Genomic DNA, 24,717 nt, shown 5'->3' on the forward strand with positions numbered 1-24,717 from the left:
AATTGTGTAGTCAATAGAAATCTGACCTTCTGCATCTATCTTTCTCATTTTCCCCACCACACATTAGTAATTTTTTTCCAACCTTTTCACTCTAACAGCCATTTTCAAGCTCACTGACCTCCAACATAAAATTTTAAGGTTATTTTCATATTACTTGGTTAGCAAGGTCCAACATATTCAATTACACTAAGCATTCACTCTGACTCTTTATAATTTCATCCATAACCTCCCCTTTTACACACACAAACAAGTGCTTGGCAGAGGCCTCTTAGCCAAAACAGGCTTATACTCATTTTGTAAAACTGTCCAAAGGTCCCACTGACAAATTTTGGTAAGGCTCTACAGTAACACTGTAACTCTCTTTTGCAGAAAAGATACACATACACACAAAACCCTCATAAGCTGCATCTGACCTCTAAATCTCCTGTGTGTGCATACACCGAATGTGTCTATAAATACAAAGTACAGTAAAGCAGATAAAGTCAGGAACTGCACAGCACTGTATATATATAGCAAAACAAGAAATGGTTTCTAACTCAACACATAAATAAGCAAAAAGTTTTGACAGAGAGAATAATTCCTCATTTTGAAGTTCTTATATTACACTATTGTCCATGCTTAGAAAAATCTTCCTTATAAAGCTATCAGATGGCACTACATGGATGAAAATTTGATCTCAGACTAGTCACCTGAGGCTAAAAAATAATGGAGAGGAATTAATACCCCAATACTGGGTAGAACACATTTAAGCAAGTAGTCCATATAGGTCACATGTCAGGATCAATGTTCATCACTGTTCCCTGAGTTGTACTACTAATTGAATTGAAATGTCAGGGAGATTAATTGCTCTGCAGGAAGCTATGATTTCATATGAAAACCAATACAGTCAAAGACAGAGGAAGCTTACTGCTTCCTGCACCCTCTTGAAATAAAAACAAGAGACACAGCAACCAAAGCGCATAAGGCCTCATCCAAAGTCAGATTAAGTCAATGGGATTCTTCCTCTGATCCACTGGTATTGAATCAGCCAGAGTATGCACTTTCAGATACATTTCATACTGTTTCTTTGTATTCCAGTAGGTTATGTCCCTAGGATGCAGCTGATGACTCATTAAACCCAACAATGGAATGCATCAAACCATTCTATCCATCCTTCTCTACCACTGTAAGATGGACACTGCTGTCAGAGGACACAGTCCTTATTTTATCATTAGATATGTTATGTATTATTAAAGACAGTGTCAGCTTTCCCCTGCCTTGTGTTTGCTATGTCTCAATCCTGGCCAGGAAAACACTAGTTCAGGAGAAAATATTTTACGCTTTTTTGCAGGTAGCTTGTGTTTTCCTTGGGTTTCCAGTAAAGAAATTAACTTCTAACAATACCTCTAACTTGCTTATACAAAGCTAGTTTCAGGACCAACAGCTGCCTTAGTTTTGCTTCTTTCACAGTCATGTTTTCCTCAATAATTTGAAAAAATTGGGAGGAAATTAGAAAAATGGGCCAGATTACTATAATTTGTGTCACTGAGATTTATTTTTTTTTATAGTTCAACAGCTCAAAAGCAATCTTGGTTTTTTAGACTCAGAAGACAAACCCTGCCATCCTTAAGATATAATAGCAGCTACCCCAGCACCTCTATTCATATTTGTAGTCAACTACCAGCTCTGGTTACTTACCCACTCTGTTTGCTCCTGACAACATAAAGGAAAAAGAAGAGACAACACAGTAATTATGACAAATAATTCAGCTGAAATGGCAACTGGAAAAAAACCACAGCAGCAAGATGATTGCATTTACTTTTGAATGAAATTCATGAACTTGGATCAAACTGCCAAGCCTCAGCTGCACAAAAAGGGAGCTGAATCTCCCAATTTAACAGAGAGCTCTCTCCAGACAGTGCCTGCAATTCTGAATGCTAAAAATAGTCCCTATGATTACCAAACTAGAGGCACCAAATGCTGCAAAAATAGTGCATTTGATCCAGTAAGCACACGATGAGTACAAAGGACACAATTTACACAGTATCCTTGCCGCCTTTATCAGGTAATTCAGATGCAGCAACACCTCACATTTCTACACCGAATCAAAATGCTAAATCTTAAAGTTTTAAGCCAGACAGAAAATGAAGAGTCAAAAATATAGTTCCCAGGTAAGAAGAAATGGGAGAACACTAAATCAGAGCAACAGAATTGAAGTCAGATAGGTTGGAGCAACTCAAACCATTCTGAGTTCTGTTATAGCATAATTGCTTTCCTATATGTTTTCACTTGGGCATGATTTCTGGTCCTTAGAGCAAACCTAAGGCATTGAAAACATTGTAGCATCAAGACAGTATCTTCCTTTGTAAATTCTGTAAAGTATATACAGCATATGCTGCCTGCTTAATTATTAGTTTAACTTTTCAGTCACATCAGCAGATCCTGTGCTTTGTTCTCTTACCCATTCATTACATAGGAAAGCCTAATCCATCAACCCTTGCTCTTCCAGGAGTAGTCCACATTACAAAAGTTTAAGAATCACAAATCATTTAAGCTGCTGTTTAGCCACCCAAAAGCTAGCTGCTTATATAATAAACTATCTTACATAGTCCTCATTTCTGCAACATAAACTGAATGTCTACTGTCTGGTATGACCTTAATTTCACTGGCACTGCATTCCTCAGAAGTCATCTTTACATCTCAGCTGGTATTTCACAGAGGGTGTGGAAAAACACTCAATATACCAAAGAGACTGCTCACAATGTGGTCAATATTTTCGTCTTCTCCTAATTTTCTGTTGCCATCAAGGCCACATGTATTAAAAACTGATGAGGATATCACAAACTCCTTTACCAGACAGTCAGAATTTGCTCTAGGAAGACTACTGTGATTTAAGGCAAAGATCTGGTAGCTAAAACCACAAACAAGGAACAAGCCACCTAAACCAAAAGGCTCTCACAAAAAACACTTACATGTTTGTGTAGGCACAGTTAACCATACACTTTTAAACCAGAAAAGAATTTAAAAGAATGTTTTAGTTAAAAAATGAAAGTGCATTTTCACTGTTTTATCAACTTCTCAGTGAGAAAAGAAATATATTTTAGGGTACCTAAGGAAGATGGTTCTTTACAAAAAAATACCACTGTTATAAACATATTAGCACTGGATTTTCATCTTTTGAAAACACAATCATGCAGGCATTTTGATGTCTGAATTAGAACTTATTTGTAAAATTTTTACCTCTCTGGTCTCTTTTTTTTTTTTAATCTCACTTTTTCAAAGTTACAGTTAAAGACACACACCCACGCAGTATGAAGTCCTGCTGTGACCTCTACTGCCCAAGTAACTGTCTGCAATTCCGGTACCACGAGCCACAATTAGGCCTAAATGGAAAGAGTTCTGCCGGGGGGTGTGTGCAGGACAAAAGGAGGGAAGATCCATTCCTGCTAAGCCATTAGTTTCAAAAGCTTGCTGGAATGAAAGGAATGTGTAGCTCTTCAGTTTCACTGGAAAAAAACTAAATCAAAAAGGAACGGATTTTCTGCGACAAAATCCAGAAAAATCAACAACCAAAGATGAATTTACGAAACTTACAGCACCACAGTAACTCTTCAACCTGACTAAAGCTCTGCTAGTGCACACAAGGAAAAAAAAAGGTAACAAACCCTTCTTCACTGCTCTGCGTGGTTTGCCCTCGTTGGCAGTTGATGGTCTTGCAGTTTCCTCTCCAGTCTCTCTCCCGCTGGATTGTTCACTGGCTGTAGAGTCAGCATCTGATGGCGAAATTCTGCCACGAACAAAACAATATTTGCAAGTTTGCAAAGGGGTATAATTCTCACACTCAAAGAATCCTGCACTAAAATATCTTGTGAAGACTGCTAAACTTTTCCTCTGTTTTTAAGTAAATTCGTAATACATTATCATAGCCAGATATTCATTGCCATGATGTTACTGTCATTGCGTGTGAAAACTGACTGCAACAATAATATTGTGACAATATTATTAAGTAATCTTTCCTTTAAAATACACCACAAGAAAAAACCTCTGCATTCATAAGTAACAGTTTACTCTTCAGACAGAAGATAATTGCATTAGAATAAAAAACCCATACAGGTAACTAGTGTACCATTCAGCCTTGCTAACTTGGTGTTCTCTTGCCAACAATACAAGACCATTTTCCTGACTAGTCAAATGTAGGGCCATTCAAAATTGCTTCTTTTATTATGTATTTATTCCATGCAGTCGTGAGATTCTTCAAAAACATTTTTTACCTAAAAATTACAATCTCAGTGTTCATAGTTTTTGTGGGAGATACAGAAAAATAAAAAAATACTTCAACTGTAAAATTATTCAGATAGCAGTATAAAAATAAAAAAACCATAGGGCACACACTACTGCCTAGCTGACACCAAAGCCTGTCTTTTCATATGGGATCAGCCTTTGTGACAGTGTCTCTAGTGACCATTTTGTCTTATGAACATTCACATTCTGTTCTGGCAGGGAGTTAATCACTGAAAGTGTGTACATGTCTGTGCATTAACTTCATTAGTGCAGGATTTGCTTGGGCTAGATGGATATCTGAAATAGTTACTGAGGCTCTTGGCTAAACATCAACCTGCCTAGAGCCCACAGACTAAGACAACTATATCCAGCCTGACAAGCCCATTGCAAGTTAAATCTACTCCTTGCAGCAGGCAATGCTCCAGCTCCAAATTGACTTCCTTATTTTTCCTCACAGAACAATGCACTGATCTGCAGGATCATAATACTAATGTCAAATCCCAATTAAAAAAAAATTGCAGGGAAAACAGGATAAATGGTCCTCAGTGAGCTTACAGACCTGCATCATTGCATCTTTTTCTAAGGTGGAAGGTGTGCAAAGCTATCATCTCCATCACCTTTGCCTTGGTTCAGCAGAGTATAAGGTTGGAGTTCTTCTTTCCAGACTTCCCACCAACTTTGTTTCACCTCATTGTGCTTTGCATCCCTTCATACTCTTTCCTCAGTCTATCTAAATGATCATTAAGTTATAGGAACATAAACAGTGCTGAATCAACATCAGTCATTCCTTAAAAGTGCTGAGGAATATGTACTTGTATCCTCTCAAGCCAAAACAATGGGTCCAATTCTCAGCTGGAGCCCAGAGATGCTGTGCTTTCTGAACTCAGCTGCTCTTTGTTGTTTTTCACAGATACAGAACATGTACTCACATCACCACTATATTTCCTGGTACGCAACATACAATCCTGAATTGCACTGTGATGAATTGAGTTCTGTATTTCCTCACAAAACAGCAACCAGCTAAACCCAACATAACACAGTATGATATCATTTCATATTTCAACTTCTGCCTCAGGGAATAAATGTTTTAAATCGCAAGCTGACATGGGCATGTCAGCATGGTAGGGAGATGACGGTAACATCTCCATAGTTAAGCCTAAAGGAAGATTTGTTCTTAAGGGAGTATGAGGGAGAAGAGGGAAATTCTCTTTTGAACTACAGGTTAGTCACTCATCTCTGTGCCTAGCAAAACCATGGAGCAGTCCCTCCTGGAAACTATGCTAAGGCACATGAAGAATAAGGAGGGACTTGGTGGCAGCCAACATGGCTTCACTAAGAGCAAATCATGTGTGACACATTTTGAGATAAGGATAAGGTGGATAAGGGAAGAAAAACTGACATCTACCTGGACCTGTGCAAAGCATTTGACACTGTCCCACATGACATCCTTGTCCCTAAACTCGAGATGTGTGGATGTGACAAACAGAAAATTTGGTAAGAAACTGACTGGATGGTCACACTCAAAGAGTTGTGGTCAATGGTCCAATGTCCAAGTGGAGAGCAGTGACAAGTGGCATTCCTCAGGAGTCGATACTGGCACTGGTGCTGTGTAACATCTTTGTCAGCAATACAGACAGTGGGATTAAGTGCACCCTCAGTAAGTTCTCTAACGATACCAAGCTCTGTGGTGTGGTCAACAAACTGGAGGGAAGGGATGCCATCCAGAGGGACCCTGACAGGTTTGAGAAGTGGGGACATGTGAAACTCATTAAGTTCAACAAGGTCAAGTGCAAGGTCCTGCACCTAGTTCAGGGCAATCCCAAGCAAAAACACAGGCTGAGAGGAGAACGGGTTGAGAGCAGCCCTGAGGAAAAGAACTTGGGGCTATTGGTGGATGAGAAGCTCAACATGAGCCAGCCATGTGCATTTGCAGCCTAGAGAGCCAAATGTATCCTGGGCTGCATTGTTGAGGGAGGGGATTCTGCCTTCTACTCCACTCTCGTGAGACTCCACCTGGAGTACTGCATCCAGCTCTATGGCCCAATATCAGATGACATGGACCTGTTGGAGTGAGTCCAGAGGACAGTCATGAAGATGATCAGAGGGATGGAGCATCTCTGCTATGAGAAAAGGTTTAAAGAGTTACAGCTGCTGAGCCTGGACTAGAGAAGGCTCCAGGGAGATCTTATCACAGCCTTCCAGTACATGAAGGAAGCCTACAAGAGAGCTGGAGAGGGACTTTTTAAAGGGCATGTAGTGATAGAACAAGGGGGAATGGCTTTAAACTGAAATAGGGTAGTTTTAGACTAGATATTAGAAAGAAATTCTTTACTGTGGGGGTGGTGAGACATGTAACAGATCGCCTAGAGAAGCTGTGGATGCCACATCCCTGAAGTGTTTAAGTCCAGGTTGGATAAGGCCACTATTGAACTTTTTAAAAGAAACACAGAAACACCCATCCTTCTGATTTATATTACTTTGTTTTAATTTATGTAAGCTACACCAAAACAAGTTAGCTCATTTTTCTTATATTATTTTCCAATTTTGTCCACATTCCACTGTACCACTGGTAGTCTACTACTTACAAGGCCTATAGGGAGTTGGGAAGACTGGAAGGGGGGAAACTGAGGTTTATGAAGCCCACATGGGGAAGATGAAGTAAGGATCTTAAGACAACTGGGGCTTTAGAGAAAGCACAGAAGGCTGAACAGAGGAGCAAGCTGTGTCACAGAGATCTACAGCTCAGTTAGAATCACCATGAGTTTCCTTCTAAGCTCATTCAACTCTGCCCTTGATTGATTGCTTTTTTTTTCTCCCACCATGAAGCATCACATAGGTATAAGCACAGGGGATGCAGAGCTGGAGACTGAGGAGTGCACATATGAGAGTGAGGGAGAGGAAGAAGGATTACTGGAAAGTGGAGCACAGAGTGGCTCAACTCCTCAGAGTTCCATTTTTTCCCTCAGCTTTTACCTTCCCACTTCTCTCTTTTTTTTTTGCGCACAGATCTTCTTTACTGTGTAGTTTTGTTATAACATGTATCCTACACAGTTCTTTCCAGTAAAACACACTTGATTATTGGAAAACGTTAGGAAACTTGTGCTGAGGTTAACAGACATTTCTTCACTTGCACAGCTGAAAATTATCACTGCTTTTTCTGACTAAGGCTGGTTTGCTATGAGAGTAACCAGATTATCGTAAGTAAAAACATTCATGCATCTCCCCTGAATTTTGGAGATATGGCTTATTATTGGAAATCCCAACTCTTCATACATGTATATATGTATGTATGTATGGCCAGTCTTCGCGAACGAAGATTTGGGAAAGGTTTTTACCCTTCGAGCCTGCGCAATCATACATGTATTGGTCACTATTAACGTTACTGAAACACATTACTATTTGTCAATGGCTTTCATTTGGTTTTAACCACCCGTTGTCTTAGTAGCTAGAGATCATATCAAAGAGATTGCACTGGAAAACATACACTTGATGTTTCTAGTAGAGCAATGACTTGACTCCAGCCAACTCAGCAGTGTCTTAAATACTGCTCTTAGCTGGGTATGTTCCCTTTAAGAGAAAAATGAACACTAAATTCTGACAATCTTGTACGAATGAGTAGTGAGGTATAACTGACAGCTCACTAGAAAACACAAAGTTTCAGAGCTCTGGAACAGTTTTTTCCACTGAAATTGCCCTTAAAATACTATAATCAGTAGCCATTAATAAACTGTTGTCTACTACAATTTGTTTTATCTCTGTGAACTGACCTCCCTCTGTGTCGAACAGTCTTTGAAGGCTTTGTGGAAGTCTTGGATTTGGGGCTGGGCACATCTCCATTTTCAGATGGGGTAGTATCCTTAATAGGTCCTGGTAAAGGAGCCGGCTCATGGATAATCAGGACATCATCTTTATTGTGCTGGCCCAGATGCTGCTTAGCAAAATCAAAGCCTTTCACACTGGGGGCTTGTAGCTGTGAGAAAAGAACAAAGACAAAAGACAGGAACCGTGAGTGACAACGAGTACAAAGGCTTTGGCTCAGATCTACAAACAATGGCCACTAGGAGGATAGTTAGGCTATGGTAGTCTCAGGAATGAACACGAGAGCTGCAGGGAAAAGAAAAACTCTCCACAATTCTGTCATCTTACATATGACACACAGTTTAAAACTCCAAATCAGTAAACCAAGTTAAAAAATAGCCTTCTGATGCTGCTACATATTTTTTTTGCAGCTATTTCTTCAGATTTCATCACTGTGTGAGAAGCTTTTCGTGTACTTGTGAGTGCAAAGCACAGTACACCTGTGTACTGACTGAAACAGTTGCCAGCGCCAGGTCATCTTTTCATTTCTTCCAGTCAAAATGGATGAAAGATTTAAAATAATTTGAATAATGTCACTGTTGATCTTTCTCATTTTGAACTCCCCAAATCTGCAGAATTGTGGAAGTGCTTGTACAAACATCTAGTTCATCTGATGAAAGATTAACATTCTGCAGATCTGAGTTATACAGCAGCCTGGTAATTACTTTTTCAGTCAGCATGCATTCCTCCAGGAAAGAACTGAAAACCTAGCTCTTAGGAATTTCATACTGAATAGACAGAAAAATATATAAAAAACTTTGGAATTTAGAGAAATTATCCTAGAGATCTTATTAAAGGATTATGGACTCAATGCACATCTTGCTTGAGAAAGACACAGACTTGGGCCTTCTATTTTCTTAACTGTATTTATAAAAAAAGCTAATCTCACCTTGTCAGTGACTTGATTCAGACTGAATTTAATCAAGACTCCAAGTTTCAAGCGCTCTGCTGATTTTGGGGCTTTGGAGTAGTTAGAAATTCTGAAGAACTAATTAAGAGAAAGTTTTTCTTCAAATCCCACCCAATTTTACATAGCTTGAAAGCAGAAAGAGACACCGACAACTCGAGTTTTCAAAGTGTGTGCACACATCCCCACTGCACACCACACGCACAAACCCCTGCGTGTGTGTTCCTAGAGCTGATTTCCTGCAAAGTGAAGCATGTGCTGGAGTGTGTGCATGGGTGCGTCGGGTTCCAGATGTTTAAATGAACCCCCTTTCATAAAGCTTGGCATGCCAGCATAGCTAACTGCAAACAGACTTGTCTGATATCATGCCAAAGATAAGTTTGCCTAAGGAATATTCTGAAACAATCTCTTCAAAATATTTTCTCAGTAAGCAAACGTCTTCCAAATGGTTCTTAGAAAGGGTGATGCAGTCGAGCAAACTGCGTATTTAAACCAGTAGATGGCAATAAAAGCTCTTCTGAAAAATCCAGCGGTGCTCTGAATGGGTGAGGGTTTGGAGTTCATTTCTCACAAAACGAGTAAGCTTATTATTTGAACAGGTCTGGATGTCTTCCACTATACTCCATTTGTCTTGGGCTTTACAACAGTCCCTTGAATTCAGCATTATGGGTGATTCAGTTATTGAATTTATGCAAATGACTGCAACCACTGATTCAAAAAGCCACTGTGGAGCTTCAGCAGGTGAAGGTGTAATTGTGTCTCCATGTTTTGTCATTGCCACCTTGTGAAGCCTTCCTAAAATTTGCCCCCCTTCAGACATTAAACATTTGTCTTCAGGATCTTGCTTACTTAAAAAAAAAGCCTCCAAAAAACACTACCCTCCCAAAATACTTCTGAGGAAGAACTTTTCACTTTGTGAATTATCATGTCAGCTTGCAGCGCTCTGATTACTGAAATTTCTCTTGGTTACCCCACCTCCTCTGTTTGACCCCATCTGTTTTTATGTTATGCCTATTCTCTTTGAAGATATTCCTGGGTGTGACACTCTTCCTTTGAACCCTTTAGTGGCTTCCCTTCTTCTAACCCTTTTACACTCCCCCCTCCTGTCCACACAGCCCTGCTGCTGATCCCTAATGATCACTTCCTCTATTTTACTACATTCCACTCTGTTCCCTCCAGCCCCCTTAGCTCCAAAGATGATAAGAGTCTTCACCATGTGCTGGGCACAGTTCTTCCACAAAAATTTTTGGTGGTGCTCTAGCCTTTCCTAAGCACCCATGACTCGACCTGCAAAGTTACTACTATTTTTTGAATAGTTTGATGGGTGGGGTGGGCAAGGACAACTGAAGAGACAAACATGGTAGTAATACTGGAATTACTGGTATGGTTTTACTAAGATTGCTGCATGTCGGAAGCACGCATTTCAACCCATCTTTGAGTTACTCCAGCATACTGAGTTTGTAAACATGTTGGGGAATAAAGCAACATACAAAAATAAAAATTTTTAATCTTTTAACTTTAAATAGTCTTATTCCTAGCTGCAGTCTAGTACAACCTTTCATGTAAGCACAGTTACGGGAACTGATATATTTATGTGTACATGTACATACACCACAGCATATGTATGCACAAATGTTTATCTGCAGACAGACTACACAGAAGCTAAATTAAAAGGCTGATAGTATTGCAAAGACTGACACTCACACTGTAAGAAATGGCAGTTGAGATTGTCTGAACAATCACAACTGGATCCTCTCACACACAGGCGTTGCAAGAGCCTTGAGTTTCGAAATCATAAATTCAGTTCTTCCACAGGAACCCTCTTGCTCTCTCCCACCCTGCTGCACCCTTGGCATAGACTGAGCCTTCTGCTATTAGTCAAAGTTAGGCAGAATGTAAGAATGTTATTTGCAGAACCAGGATATCGACCTCCTTTCATGCAGAAGCTGGCAAACACATAGTGAAAGGAGGAGGGGATGCAGGATGAGAAAGGATGTATTATTCTTTCACGCACTTTTGCAGTTAGGGTGGCTGAGACTTTGCCAATGGCTTTTATGGACACTTGCTGGCAACAGAGGACTTGCCAGTCTCAGTTATTACCACTCCAGGCACCAAGTTGCAGCCCAGTAAACTCCTCATCTAGTCTTACTCTTCCTTGCCAGGCAGAACTATTCTCTCTACCCCACTCTTTTGCCCCTCCCTCTCTCCCTCTGCCTGCCAGCTGTCCATTCCAGTTTACAGCATCCAAGAACCTTAGGCTCAATGCTTCTTATGCTTTGAATACAATCTCAGTGTACAGAAACAGAGAAAAAAACCCTCTCAGCTTTTGGTACAGCTCTACAGACCTTATATGCACAGAACAGGTGTAATCCCAAGAGAATTTAACTGGTAAATCTTTAATAAGTCTCTGTCAACGCCATGCAAACAATCTTCTAAAGGTTTAAAACTGAAGTCAGAAACGGGCAGTTCCCCAAAGAATCAGCAAAAGAATTTCCCTCATACAAAACAACCTTCTTTCCTTCTCCATCCTGCACCCCCTAAGGCTGAGAATATGCATTAGAGTTTCTCCAAGACTACTTTTAAAATTTGGACAGAGCACTTTATTTTCTTTCAACCTTGTTCTTCTTTGAAAACCAAACTCTTTTTATCATCTTAAAAAAAAAAAGCTTCAGTATGAAACTGATCCTTGAATGGAAAAATTTGGTCTGAATGATTCAAGTCTTGCAAAGTTCTGTACAACCACATAACAACATTTCTAGGTATTTCCTGCTGAAAAAATGTAAGTTGGCACTACCAACTCCAGACAACATAAGAACAGTATGAGAGACTGTATGCACATACGTAGGTACGTGTTTGACCATATGAATGAAAAAAGTGATAAAAAATGTGGCAATACACACATATAAAACATTATACATGACTGAATATGAAAAAATAGTCCTCAACTAAAAAACTGATAAAATCACTTATCAAAAATAATATCTATGATTTGAAAATCAGAAATACTAATAGGATTACTACTGCGGAAACAATGCTGACAGAGTGCCACCTTGTTTTCTTAAAGACACGATCTACACTTCTGATACCTCTCCCCGTAGACCATGGCAACATTATGACTTTTAACTGAGAACTGATACTAGCCAAAATCCACATTTTCAGTGAAAAGTGTCTGAAGGACACTGAAACACAACTCTGCTTTCTGCAAGACTAGATGGTCAGATCACTGAGACTCAGTGAAATGAACAGTGTTATTACAGACTGAAGATCTTTACTAAATTTTCTTATAAATTTTGTGTGCCACCTGCTGCATTCTTTCTTTTCTTTATATCAAGTTTTGTAAGTGTAACAGATTGTATTACCTCTGCTCATCTTGGGACCGGTAGTCAGAATACCATGTGTGGATCAGTCATCCAGTGCTCATAAATTAATCACCACCAAGAAAAGAATGCAGTGTCTTTTTAAGAGCACAAGTTGTACTGATACTGTTACCTGCTCTGGTGATGAAAATGAGCATCTTTTCATCAGCCTCAAGTGCCTTTACCCAAGACTACACAAAACCAGTCTTGGCAAAGATTCCTTGTTGTAAATGTAAGCAGTTAAAGGTTTTCATTTATCTTTATATATTTGTGAAAGGGAAAAGATAAACTACTCTGAAGTTTACCACCAAAATGAACATATCTAAATTACTGCATTCATAAGGAATTATGTTATTATATAAATGCAGAACCTGCAAAATTTAAGAAGATGATTTCAAATTGGTAAGTCAAGACAGTGTTTTAATTCTATTGTTACATACTGAATGAAAAAAGAAACCCAACAACCAAACCAGTATTTGAAGCTCAATTCACAGAGAAGTCAAATGATTTTTGTAGAAGCCTATAAAATCTGTGCACCTCAGTCAAGACTTATTCTATAAAAGCAGATAAAAATTTTAGTGCTGTTCAAGTCACAGAAATACAAAATGGTTGCCAATATATTGTTTTGCTAGATGCAGAGACACACTAGGAATGTCAACAGCCTGTTTTCTCAAGAAAGCAAATACTGCATATTCAGGTCAGTGAATAATTTCAGCAGAAAGCAGAAGGGAAGAAATACACTTACTGAATATTCTCGCTGTAGTTCCTGCAAGCAGCATTTGAATTTGGACATAATATGAAGAATAATGTATTAAGACAATTTTCTATTGACTTTATACCATGATCTTGCCCCGTTCCTTGTAGACCCAGATGCATCGAGAAGAGGCTGCTAAAATAGATTTCTTAGGAAACAAAGGAGCTAACCATGTACTTTAGTGTTGGTACATAACCCATGAACAGGATAGGAATCCCTGTAAGTCCTGCTGACTTACGACCTTAGTATCATTACAGGACATGGAATGTTACAGGATGAAGCTTTACAGAAAAAAAAAATGTTTTCAAGTTAACTAGCTTAAACACAGTAAGATAATGAAAATCACTGTTCTTAAAATTAATGTGGGTTGAAGATGTAAGTCAGTGTGATTTAGGATAGCTTGAACCTATTTAACGTTGCCAACTGTGCTCACACCACCAAACTCTTCTCCATCTTCCCAGGGCACCATAGCATGGGGTAGTGTGAATTCACTGCATTACTCTCATGATGCATCAGAAAGTACAATTATTCACAGCTGCTTGTGTGCTTGGTAGCATCCTCCTAATTTTAACTTTTTTTTTCACCAGGTGTCTATCTATCTCATCCAAGAAGTCAACTACATCTTCCTTCCACAAGCATCATTCATCCCTATTGTTTGCAGTCACTAGTCCATGAGATGTTTGAAACACCTACCAGTAAATAAGAATTTAGAAGTATTGAGGCATGTTCACCTTTCATGGTCTCCTTTTCCTATTCAGTTTTATTCTTCTGTTATCATTCCTACATAGCCTTCCTTATGCACTTAAGTATAACCTCTGTATTTTTGTTTGCATCACTCTCCTTCAACAGAAACCCCTTTGTGATCACAGCCAGGGACTGCCTGTAAAGTATGCATACAAATTATACGTGTGATTCAGTAACAATAATGCATATCAGAATTAAATACTCAAAACCCCTTTTTTCTTGGGAAAAGCATATTAGAAGATCACACAGGTGGGTTGCAACTCCATAGCCACCCCCAAAATACTAGAAAAAAAGACCCATTTGTATATCTCAAGGTCTTTTCATGCACTGTCTCTTTTGTGAAATGGGATATGGTGTAACCCATTTGTGGCACAAGCACAAACTCTTTCCTAGCTTACTAAAAAACCCCACTAAGTACCACTGACAAATGTGCAGAGGGGTCCTTTCGCTGCTGCTGGTTTAGGAAAAACTTCTAAGGACCAAACCCAAAAAAGTCTCTAATTTAAACACCTTCACTTGATAATGGTGTATGTATGTAAAAAGAAGTGCATGTGCAATGGCAGGTCACTGTGCTACACCTTAGGAGGGACACCATCACCCTCCTGTGACAGCAGTTACAGCCTGTGCCCTCTGTTCAAAAAGAAGGAGGATTTTGAGTTCTGAGGGCCAAAAAAGAGGTTGCATGTACAAAATGCTGCCCATTTTCTTATCTTGGACCAAGTACCTCCTATACAAATTACGTCTCACAATTTGTCATCACAACAGCACTTCAGTCAACTGTCACCATTTCTGGGAACAGGTAAAGCAGTTGAGCAAACATGTCCTTCTGGAGAAGGAATATGCTTATAGTTTCTCAGGCTTCTCCCATCAAGTTGGGAAAAAATAGCACATTGTATAGACAGCACTGGCATGGAAAATCAGAATAAGCTCATGTACAGCCTCTGGTCCTCCTTCCCTCCTCGGAAAAGGTAAAACTGTGTGTTACTGCTTACCACCAAACAAACAGTAACTGAAGCAGGAATCCCACAAAAAATACCACCTCAGGAATTTTGCTGCTGGAGTAGGATTAAAAACAAATAAAGAAACTCCCAAACTTACAAAACTTTATAAAGCCTGAAATTCTCAAGACACCTGTTCTTCTTAAGACAGATTCTTCTCACGGATTTTCATCATCCCTCTTCTCCTTTGTGCATTTCTTCCTGCCACACTAATATTACCATGACAGCTCAGTAAATTTCACAAAATACAAGAGGGATCATGTTGTTGAAAGCCCATAACTCCGAGTACATATATGCCCACAGGCTGTTGAGATAACTGCTCTAACGGGCAGAATTTTGTTTCCGAATCACACACAGCTTTAGCTTTCCTTCTCAGACAGAAATGCCGCTGGGTGGATACTATCTTAATCACGGTTTGGTGAGGTTCCTTTGCACACTGGTTGGAAGGAAGTGTCAGGATTAAGTTAGAAAAAGACTGGCAACTTTGCAGGATAGACAGGTCACTGTTGTGCCTCAGTTTCAGCAGTCTTTTGTCCATAAGTTATGTTAAACAATTACTCCTCTAAGGCCATGTATGCAAATCCAGCCCCAACTGCAACCTCTAAGAAAGGTAGTACAACACACAAAAAAAAAGTATAAATTAAGGGAATTATTTTCTAAATTTGTGAAGCAAAAGAATGAATTCATAACATGGTTCTCACCATCTACACAGAGCGTATTTACAACAGTCCAGAAACACATCCTCTCTGGAAATAATGAGAGAAGTGCTAACAGTCTTCTAAGACAGAACACAGGTCAGCAATTTTCATTTATTTTTTTGTGCTGGTATTTTGTTGAGCTCAATGAGTCAAACACATTTATATACCGAGAAAGGGTTTAATGCACACAGAAAGAAAGTACATTCACATATTCTGCAGAAACATTTTGCTTACTGAAATGAAACTGCAAGTGAGGAGCAACAACATTAAAACCTTAGGCAACAATGATTTAATGTTGGTGCATTTCCTTGTTCCCAAACCAGCTAAATTCTGCAGTAGACTTACTCTTACCATCTTTTATTACGAGAAACAGAATTTATTTCCCCTGTATTAATCTCATCTCAGAGGTCAATTATGTTTGGGATGGTATAATGCTCATCCCTATCTGAAAATGGATTATTTTTGTTTAACTCCTTTTCAAAAGTAACCAGTACATAAATGTCACTCTATAAATCCATGGGTCACCTACATTTTCAGTAGCCTATTCAGTTCTACTCTCCTCCTCTCAAAAGCGATGAAAAAGAATTCGAAAATGTTCAGATTTTTCAAAGGTTCAAAGGCCAGTTCAAAAGAAGGGACAAGAAAACCAGGACTCAGGAATCAGCTGTTCACTGTCCCCTCCAATGCAAGGACTAGGGGTCATCACAGAAAACAAAGAGGTGGCAAGATAAAAGCAAGATGAAACAAGATGACATGGTTCTTCCCATAACATGCTGTGGAAATCCCTGTCAGCAACTCAGATGGGTTTAGAAGCACCAAACAAGTTCATGGAAAAGAAATCTAATGAGGATTGTTAAATATCATCACTTCTAGAGAAAATTCTGGAGACATAAACAACTGAAGGCTGAAGAGTTACTCAAGGCAAGGTATCATGTGTACTCGCCCTGTCTTTCTCCCCTTCCATATGCTTTTTCTTTTGGCATTTGGGCTATCTGGCCTTTTGGTCTGATCTCAAGACAGATACTCAAATGTTTGTAAAAAGGCAGATGGAGACATTTTACTTTTTATACCTATTGGCATAAGCAGTATATCTAAGTGTGGTATTTTATTTCTGCCATTTGTGAATAGCTAATCCCCATTGCAGAAGAAGAGTTACTACAAAAGAGCTCTTTCAGAGGAATTGCCACCAGAGAAATGTATTGTTGAGACGTAATTAAGATGTTGAATACTGCATTCCTTGTTAGAATCCAGCTATTGACTCTGACACAGAACTTGTATGCCATCCCAAAAAAGACAACAGCTTGGAGAGTTAGTCAAGGTTGCTATTAGAAATGAATGATATTTGTTATGCAAACAGTAGGCAGACATGAATCTCTTGCATAAACTCATGTCAGTTTTCAAGTAGTTTTTGTAGGATTGGTGTCAGCTGCCTTTCTTAACATGAGTCTCTTTTGACTGAAATTTTTCCGCAATGCAGAGCTGTTGCCTCAACATTATACAGATGAACAAAAGCATTACAGGATGTCAAAACATCACAAGAATTCTTTATATCAGGAGCTGAAGCCTAGTATTTAGCCTCCAGCAGGGTTAGCCTCTGATCCTGGGAACATCCAAGAGACAGTCTACTGAACACACAATAATAAGCAAAACTCTCAATTCAGAGGTGTAAAGTTACACCTGACACATATTTCGATATCAGATATTCCTGCTTGGGGGAAAAATATAAAAATCCACACAAGTGCCTCTCAGACTCCTTGCAGAAGGCATGACTCATTACCTGTAACCGTGAGCAGCACATGGAGGGCTGGCTGGCTGTCAGGAGCAGTGTGGATTAGAGCAGACACACAAGAGCTGGTAACTGTCCCCAGGTGATGATGACACATTAGCTGAGGTTTGCTGGCACAGGATGCAAACTGGCACCCCTCCAGCTCTGGCACTACGTGTGCTACTGCTCAAGGAGAAGGTGTGGTACTATATGCTTTGTCCAAGGCTTTGTGGGGACCAACCCACTCAACCTCTCCCACATGTCTCTCCCACACAGGAGGGACATTGAGCCAGAAAGACACTTCCAGCCTCTAAAAATCATAGTGGCATGCAGAGAGCTCCAGACAGGAGTGACTTCTGACTGAAGAAGCAGGCATTTTCCCCCTAGGGTTTTAGGATGCTCAGTTCCTTGGAAAAACAAGGAACTGAGCAAGCCACTCAAAGCTGGCACTGCAAAGGCAATGACTTCAGCATGCCCAGCATTTACAGAACATCCAAGACCTTCTAAACAATCTGTCAATTAGCTTGTCTACAGGTGTCAAGCTCTTGCCATTAGAGCAGGGAGCCTTTCCCTGAATAACTATCTATAGCTGAAACTATCTCTTGAGAAGTTCTAGGAAGGGATTTGACATTTTTCTTCAAATGCTTTTACACAGCAGGGAAGGTGAAATCCCTAGTGAATCAGGTTCCATTTTAATTTCTAGATGTCCATAGAGAAAGAAATAATATTGATGACTATAATATTGTCAATAAAATAATATTATTTCCATTACAGATAACACATAAAATGTTTTTTTGCTCCCTGGGGAAGAGGAAAGGAGTTGACAGTGTTTTTGTACAAAAACATCAGAGGCCCAGTACAGAGCAAAATGATGGTTTAGGGACTGAAGAAATTTATCCAGTTTTTCCTGAAGAAAAATAACCCATGGCAAAAATTCAGTTGCCCACAAAATGCACAGCTTCTTTGCAGGGAAAAAAGCTCAGGCTGGGACAATGTTGTGGCAGATATAGGTAATGGCAAGAGAGAAATCCTGTTATTTAAAAATGCCACCTGCGCATCTTTTTACTTCCTAAGGCAAAGACATCTTTATCCAGTGCAACAACCCAGCTCACATCAAGGTGAATTTCCAGTAGAATGCTACGGCTTCCAGAACAAGTCATGAATTTTTGATGTGCCCTTTAAATATCTTAGTACCATCTCTTTAAAAGAATTATCCTTGCACAGACCAATGAATCTTGCATAGAAATTTACTTCTCTCCTCTGCTTCTCTAACTCCCATTTTAAAAAGCATACAAATAACTTTCATCTAAGCATGTTTTCCCATCTAATCTCCAGAATGAAAAAGGAAACCTAATATTTTTCAGGTATTGCTAATCCTGCTTTGACACAGAGGGATGGATTAGCAAATCAGAGTCTCTTCAAGATCCTTTATTTTTTTACTACTTTATGATCAAACCTGGTTTTGCTAGCATCAGTTCCCACAAAGGTTTTCTTTCCTATGTATTTATGTATATATTCACTGAAGCAGCAGACTTCTGAGACTATCAGAAGTAAAATATCCCTTAATACTTTCTGAGTTCAGGCTCCCTCTCTATATTCTTTGCAGAAGAGAATATTATGAGCCCTTTTAAGCAGGATCCTTGTGCCATCCTGTCTGCATGACACTAATCCTGTAATGACACTAGAAGGCCAGATGGAGAGAACAGAAATTGGTAAAGTGGTACATCCAACCTGCAGAACAGACCTTTGCTGCAAACGGTCCACCCTGCCCATGTCACCACCTTAGAAGAAACATTACCTTTGCTATTATCTGTATTACCTTTGAGAATGACCTGGCCTTGAGAGTGGGGACAAGCAGCACATGTGGACTCAAGCCCAGCTTCAGGGCTGCTATTACACATAAATATCAGTGCAATCCTGGGTACTGCTATGGACTTGTCACCGCAGGATCTCAGTATTTTTTGACAGAGCTGTGTCCGCTCAAGTGGGAAATATGCTATTACTGACCAACACAAGTGAGGGACTGTGACCCAAATATTCTAAAGGAGAGTTCACAGAGCAGATAAGGGGCCATAGCCAGATAGCTGTGCTGGCATGATATGCTAGCCAGCATGACTGAATTGTTGTGTAACACAAATACCTGGTGATCTTTACCTCACTGAGGTGTACCCAAGCAGCCATACCCTCAGAGCACACCCAAAAAGGCATGTAGGGTCTTACTGCCAGCAGATAATAGTACTGGTTTGCTTCATTAGAAGATAGACTGTGAGGTTATGCAGTTTATGACTTACTTTTAACGGTAGCCATATGAACACAGAAATCATACCTACTCTGTAAAAATAAACCTTTACATGCAGAACATTAAAAGTAAAACTTACACTGTCTGAGTGAACACGAAAATATTTCAGGAAAATGCAGGAGTTTCAAACCCAGAAAGAAACAATTAAGTGAAAGGAAGGAAAAAAAAAACCTTATGACTAAGAATGACAAACATATGGGGCTACAGAACCCAGGAAAATTTGTAGCATCTTTAAATCATCTCTCTGAAGAGAAGAAGACAACTTTGTAAGAGTGATTCTAGAAAATAATAAAAAGCTGCTGTAAAACTTATGGTTTACTTATGCAATCTCCATTTACCATATATTTACTGAGGTTCCCTCTCTCGATGTTTCAAGGTACCAGCCTTTTAGTCTTTTCTCAGCAGCATGAAGAAAACTGGCATTCCCCTTGACCCATTTCCAACCCCGTTCCAGGCTCTTAAGTCACAGGTGACATAATTTGCTATCATCTGCTACTGTGAATTCTAATGATTATGCTGCCCACTGATCTGCTATGTCAAAATGGCTAATTAAACACACTGAAGAAAGACTGGTGATACCTCTGGAGATCCACCGCTGCAGCACGATATCCGATTTCAGCTGAACAAGAAAAGTGTCTCAGTTTCTTATCTTACAATCAACACACATTATAGACTTATTACAAGGTTGAAAAGTACTGTCTTCTATTTCCAGTATGAATATGCCATACATATGTTAACAAAATACTCTGATATTTAAATATTCCATTTCCATATCTACATTATTTTTTTTTTAAATTATTAACGAAAGTCAGAAGAGCTAGCACGCTACAAATGCATCTTTATGTTTTTTACCAATGAAATATAGATTCCAAGAGAAAACCCCAGATCTTTAACCTAAATATCTTTCCATTTACAGATGCAGTGGAGGCCTTCACTTTTCTTCAGTACCAAGGTCAAGCTCTGGAAATGGAAATAAATGTGGGTGTGGTGAGGGAGAGCCTGAGTCCATTTTTAAACTGAGTTTATTTACAGACTTAAATCCTTGACCACATGATGATACTCCTTTGATCATTTCTTTGCATTTACCCTAATACAAGTATAAAATACACAACAATTTTAGAGGGCAGTATCAGATCAAATGTCTCTAATAATTTGTATGCTGTTGTGACTGGGGGTCTTCAGTGGTTGTTAAATATGTCCTATTCTGACCTGGAATTCCAACCCACTTTTTGAAGACATGAAGACATCCCAAAGATAGCCTGCTACTAAGGAAGCCAGAGTACTACTTTTGTTCTGGGCAAAGGAGGAAATGGTTAGTGAAGTAGATCCTGCCAGTTGTTTGATGTGCAAAGCAATAAAAATTTAAGACACTTCTTATTGATTTACCTCCACTGGCAGGCACAAGGATTGAACTAGATGTCCTTACTGGTTCTTTATAGTTTGCTTACAGCAACTTCCCTAAAGAAGGCAAAGTGACAGGCTCCCTAGGCAAACCAAAATGAGACTTGCATATAAACAAGCTCAAGGCTTCTGACTCATGAATGATTAAGATGAAGAATATTGTGGAAGCAGTGGGGAAAAACAACTGAGCCATTTTCTTAAAAGACAGCAATTCTGTGAAAGATGTTTCTGGCCTTACAGGCAACCCAACTGCTTTCTTACAAAAAAAACCCTTGTGACAGCAGAGGTATTGAAAATGTACATGATGAAAGTGTACCAAGGGTAATGATCCTCTCCTGCCTCTTTTGGATGACCCTTCTCAAATTATCCAAAACTACCATGGGGAACTTCTTCAATCAAAAACCTGTGTTACATATTACCACAGGTGAAACAAGGTACCAGGAGGTGAAGTTCATCAAAGGGTACCACTTGTTGCCAACCTCTATTCTGACACACAGTCTGCAGTCGCAAGACAAGTGGAAGTTACTATTGATTTGTTCTGACTGCTTTAGAAGTGCAACAGCTTTCTGCTTCTCTCATCTTTCACATCATTAATTATCTTGAAAGAAAGCATGGTGTACAGACAAGGCTTGTTATGGAGAAAACTGTATGAATGAACATGAGGTGACAGTACAAGAACATGACTGCAGTACCACAGGATTAGCACAGGCAGATTATTTTGCCTTTAATAATGCCTCTGAAGGTATAGTCACTAATAAGCACTTATGACACACAGACTAGTTCTCTTTGGTTATAAAAAGAAAGTAACCTTTCAGGAACTTTTCCACTCTTTTTACTAAATACATCCTGGATCACAATTTTTTAATTTACAGTCTTGGGCAAGAAAAAGACCGACTACTCAATTTCTCACCATCCTAACCCAGTCCTCCAACCCTCTGTCCAACACACTCACACATGCAGTCACATGCAGATCCACTAATTCATGTTCTAGTCCTGCAACAGACTCTCACAATGGCAACAAGAGCAGAACATGGAGCAGTCAGGATAGGTTCTAGCAAATTCTAGTTACAGCATGAGGTATAACAGATATTGCATTTCAGCTGTCAAATTCAGTTAGCAGAAGCTCTCCACAGAAAAATTCAGCCCTCTGTGGAAAACAAGGTCAGCAATTCAAGACTCAGTACATTTCCTCTTATTCAGTCCTAGCCATAGCCTTGAAATGAAATGATAAAGAAAGGTTCCTTTCAGCCTCAGTGCCCACATTTCAGAAGGATGTATCTATCTAACGCAGTATCATATACTCAGGAGAATAAATAAAACACTATGGGATTCTTGACTTCAGCTATCATTGGACTTCTTCCCTTTTTTTTTTTTTTACCTCTAAACTGGAATGTTCTAAAACTGTGTCTACACATGCTGTTTAAGGATGCTAGGTGTTCCCTAGAGTCTCACACTCATTTCTGCTCAGAATACCCAAGCTCCTCTCAGCACGACTTCCCCTTTTACCTTCTGTCGTTGCTGAATGTTGCTCATTGCATCTGGCTGAAACTCCAGCTTGTCTGTTCGGCAAAGTTTCCAGTATAAAATAATAACGATCAGGAGCACCACAGCAACTGGGACTGCCACACCAACGATAATCCACAGGTTGCTGTTCTGTGACTCTGAAGCGGACTCCTTCAGCTTCTCCACAGCTGTGAAGTTAAAAGGAAGACAAGCAGTATTATGTGGTTATATTTTAAACTGAGGACACTTCAAGGTTATGTATTTTTATGTTCTTATAAATGCTAGTTAAAGAACTTATCAGAAACCAGTTGCACATCACAGGAAATGTCACACCACTTATAAGTTAAGGTATGTCATGCTCAGGAAGCATGGGGCAGGTGGATCGATTATCCTGGCCTACCTTAGGAAGACCTGTGCTTAAAATACTAATGAAAACGCACTTCTGCCACATTATTCTGTAACCCAAAGCTGAGCTGACACAGTGAAATGGGTCTAAAAAAAAAAGACTCTACCACTGACAAAGGTAAGATGGACTTTGCAACATTTTTGCCTGTTTCCTGCTTTAAGCAGTATTATCAGCTGCCTCTTCTCTTAAATTACACATTTTGTTACCTTCCCCATCAATAATCACAATCAATTTGAAATCAGTGAGACCTTCCTCCCCAACATGTATAGTTCTGCATTTTTCATTACTTTTTTTTCTTTTCCCTGTTTCATTGTCAATGTGTGAGATCCTTTAGCCCCAAAGAGAGAACAAAACTACTGGAAAGTGTAATCAAACAAGTCATGCCTGTAAAAAGTAAACTGGAAGAACTGACAAAACTTTCATTTGCTCTATTTTGCACAGTGGTTAGATGTGGGACTAAAAACCAGAGCAGTAAAACATCTCTAGTCAAACTGCTGCACTTGTAAAAAATGATGTTTTCAAGTTAAAAAGAGTATTTATATGCATTTATTTGTATATACTATTTTATTAAAAGCCATTCTAACAATGAACCTAGAGCTTAAAGGAACATATAATTCTTATATTTTATACATCTGACAGGTCATTTACGACATTATGTTTTCTGTTATAAAAATAACCTTTTTTTGTCTAGTTTCTTCCAATAAGAAGCATTTAAAAACTTCTATGATTCTATGACTCTTAGAAGAACTTTCTAATGACATGTCAAAGATAACAAGCTTCAATACGCACAATAAGCTATAAATACTTCATGAAGTTTGTTCAACATATCATTTTTGTAAAGAGAATTTATTCTTGCAACTTTCTGCATTTCTGTCTAACCAGTGTTATAGTCCATTAATGGATACTAAGCGGATGTATATGAGCTACTGACCTAATCTGTACACAACTGTTTTAATGAGGGACAAAATTTAGAAACACATCCAGATGGAGCAATTATTACTATTTTCTTTCTTTTCTTTCCGCAGAGAATTTTAAAAATCAGACACATGCTCGTTCTGTTGGCAAAATACCCTGTGGTACAATGTAACTCGTGCCTCCATATTGCACGGAAAAGGTAATTAAGCATTCATACCAATGAGGTATTTTGCAGATCATACTTGTCTGTTCCTGTTTTAAAATACCTTCAAGTGTTCTTTCCTAATTGTAATGCAGAATTTTGAGTAGTCTTCTGTCTCACTACTTACTGAAGCCTCCTGAATAAAGTCATTATGTAACTTTATATGACCTGTAATATTTATTCTGATGTGCATCTAGTTAAAGATCACATTACTGCTACATTATATTCATTAAAAGATCACATTACTTATGGGCAAACAAATAAAGTCAGTCATATTCAACGCAGGAAATAAATGCCCCAACCAGCATTAGTGTACATTTTTCATTCACAGAAAAAGTAATTCAGACAAAAAAACCCCAGCAACTTGTGCTAAACTTCACTGCTATTACTCAGCTAAAGGAAACACCTATCTCACACAGATGCCCTCCCATCCCACATAAACGCATAAACGCTGAGGTTTATGCAAGCTCCTGGGCAAGATAAACTGTAAAGAAATATTGGACTAGCAGGAAGAGATGAAAATGGCAAGAAGGCATTTAGTTAGCACAGCACTTTTCTAGCTCAAGCACTTAAGTGAACACAGTGAGGCCTGACTTAAGGACCCTGTTGCAACCCCAAGCTCAGCAGAGTCTTCAAGAAGCAAAGCGACAC

General features: G+C 39.1%; 1 protein-coding gene across 4 annotated transcripts in view; it reads right to left on the reverse strand.

Moving 5' to 3' along the window:
* The window catches only part of KIAA1549 (KIAA1549 ortholog), a 167,247-nt gene that overhangs the window by 24,701 nt on the left and 117,829 nt on the right, over positions 1-24,717 (reverse strand). For all 4 annotated transcript variants that reach the window (XM_027654792.1, XM_027654785.1, XM_027654810.1 and 1 more), the window contains 3 exons: positions 22,547-22,731; positions 8,028-8,230; positions 3,645-3,766 (listed from right to left, as the gene is read on the reverse strand). In XM_027654792.1, coding sequence (XP_027510593.1) covers positions 3,645-3,766; positions 8,028-8,230; positions 22,547-22,731 — 510 coding nt within the window. The remainder of the gene's footprint in view (positions 1-3,644; positions 3,767-8,027; positions 8,231-22,546; positions 22,732-24,717) is intronic.

The sequence above is a fragment of the Corapipo altera genome, unplaced genomic scaffold, assembly GCF_003945725.1.
Source record: "Corapipo altera isolate COAL_440 unplaced genomic scaffold, ASM394572v1 1, whole genome shotgun sequence".
NCBI classification, from domain to species: Eukaryota; Metazoa; Chordata; class Aves; order Passeriformes; family Pipridae; genus Corapipo; species Corapipo altera.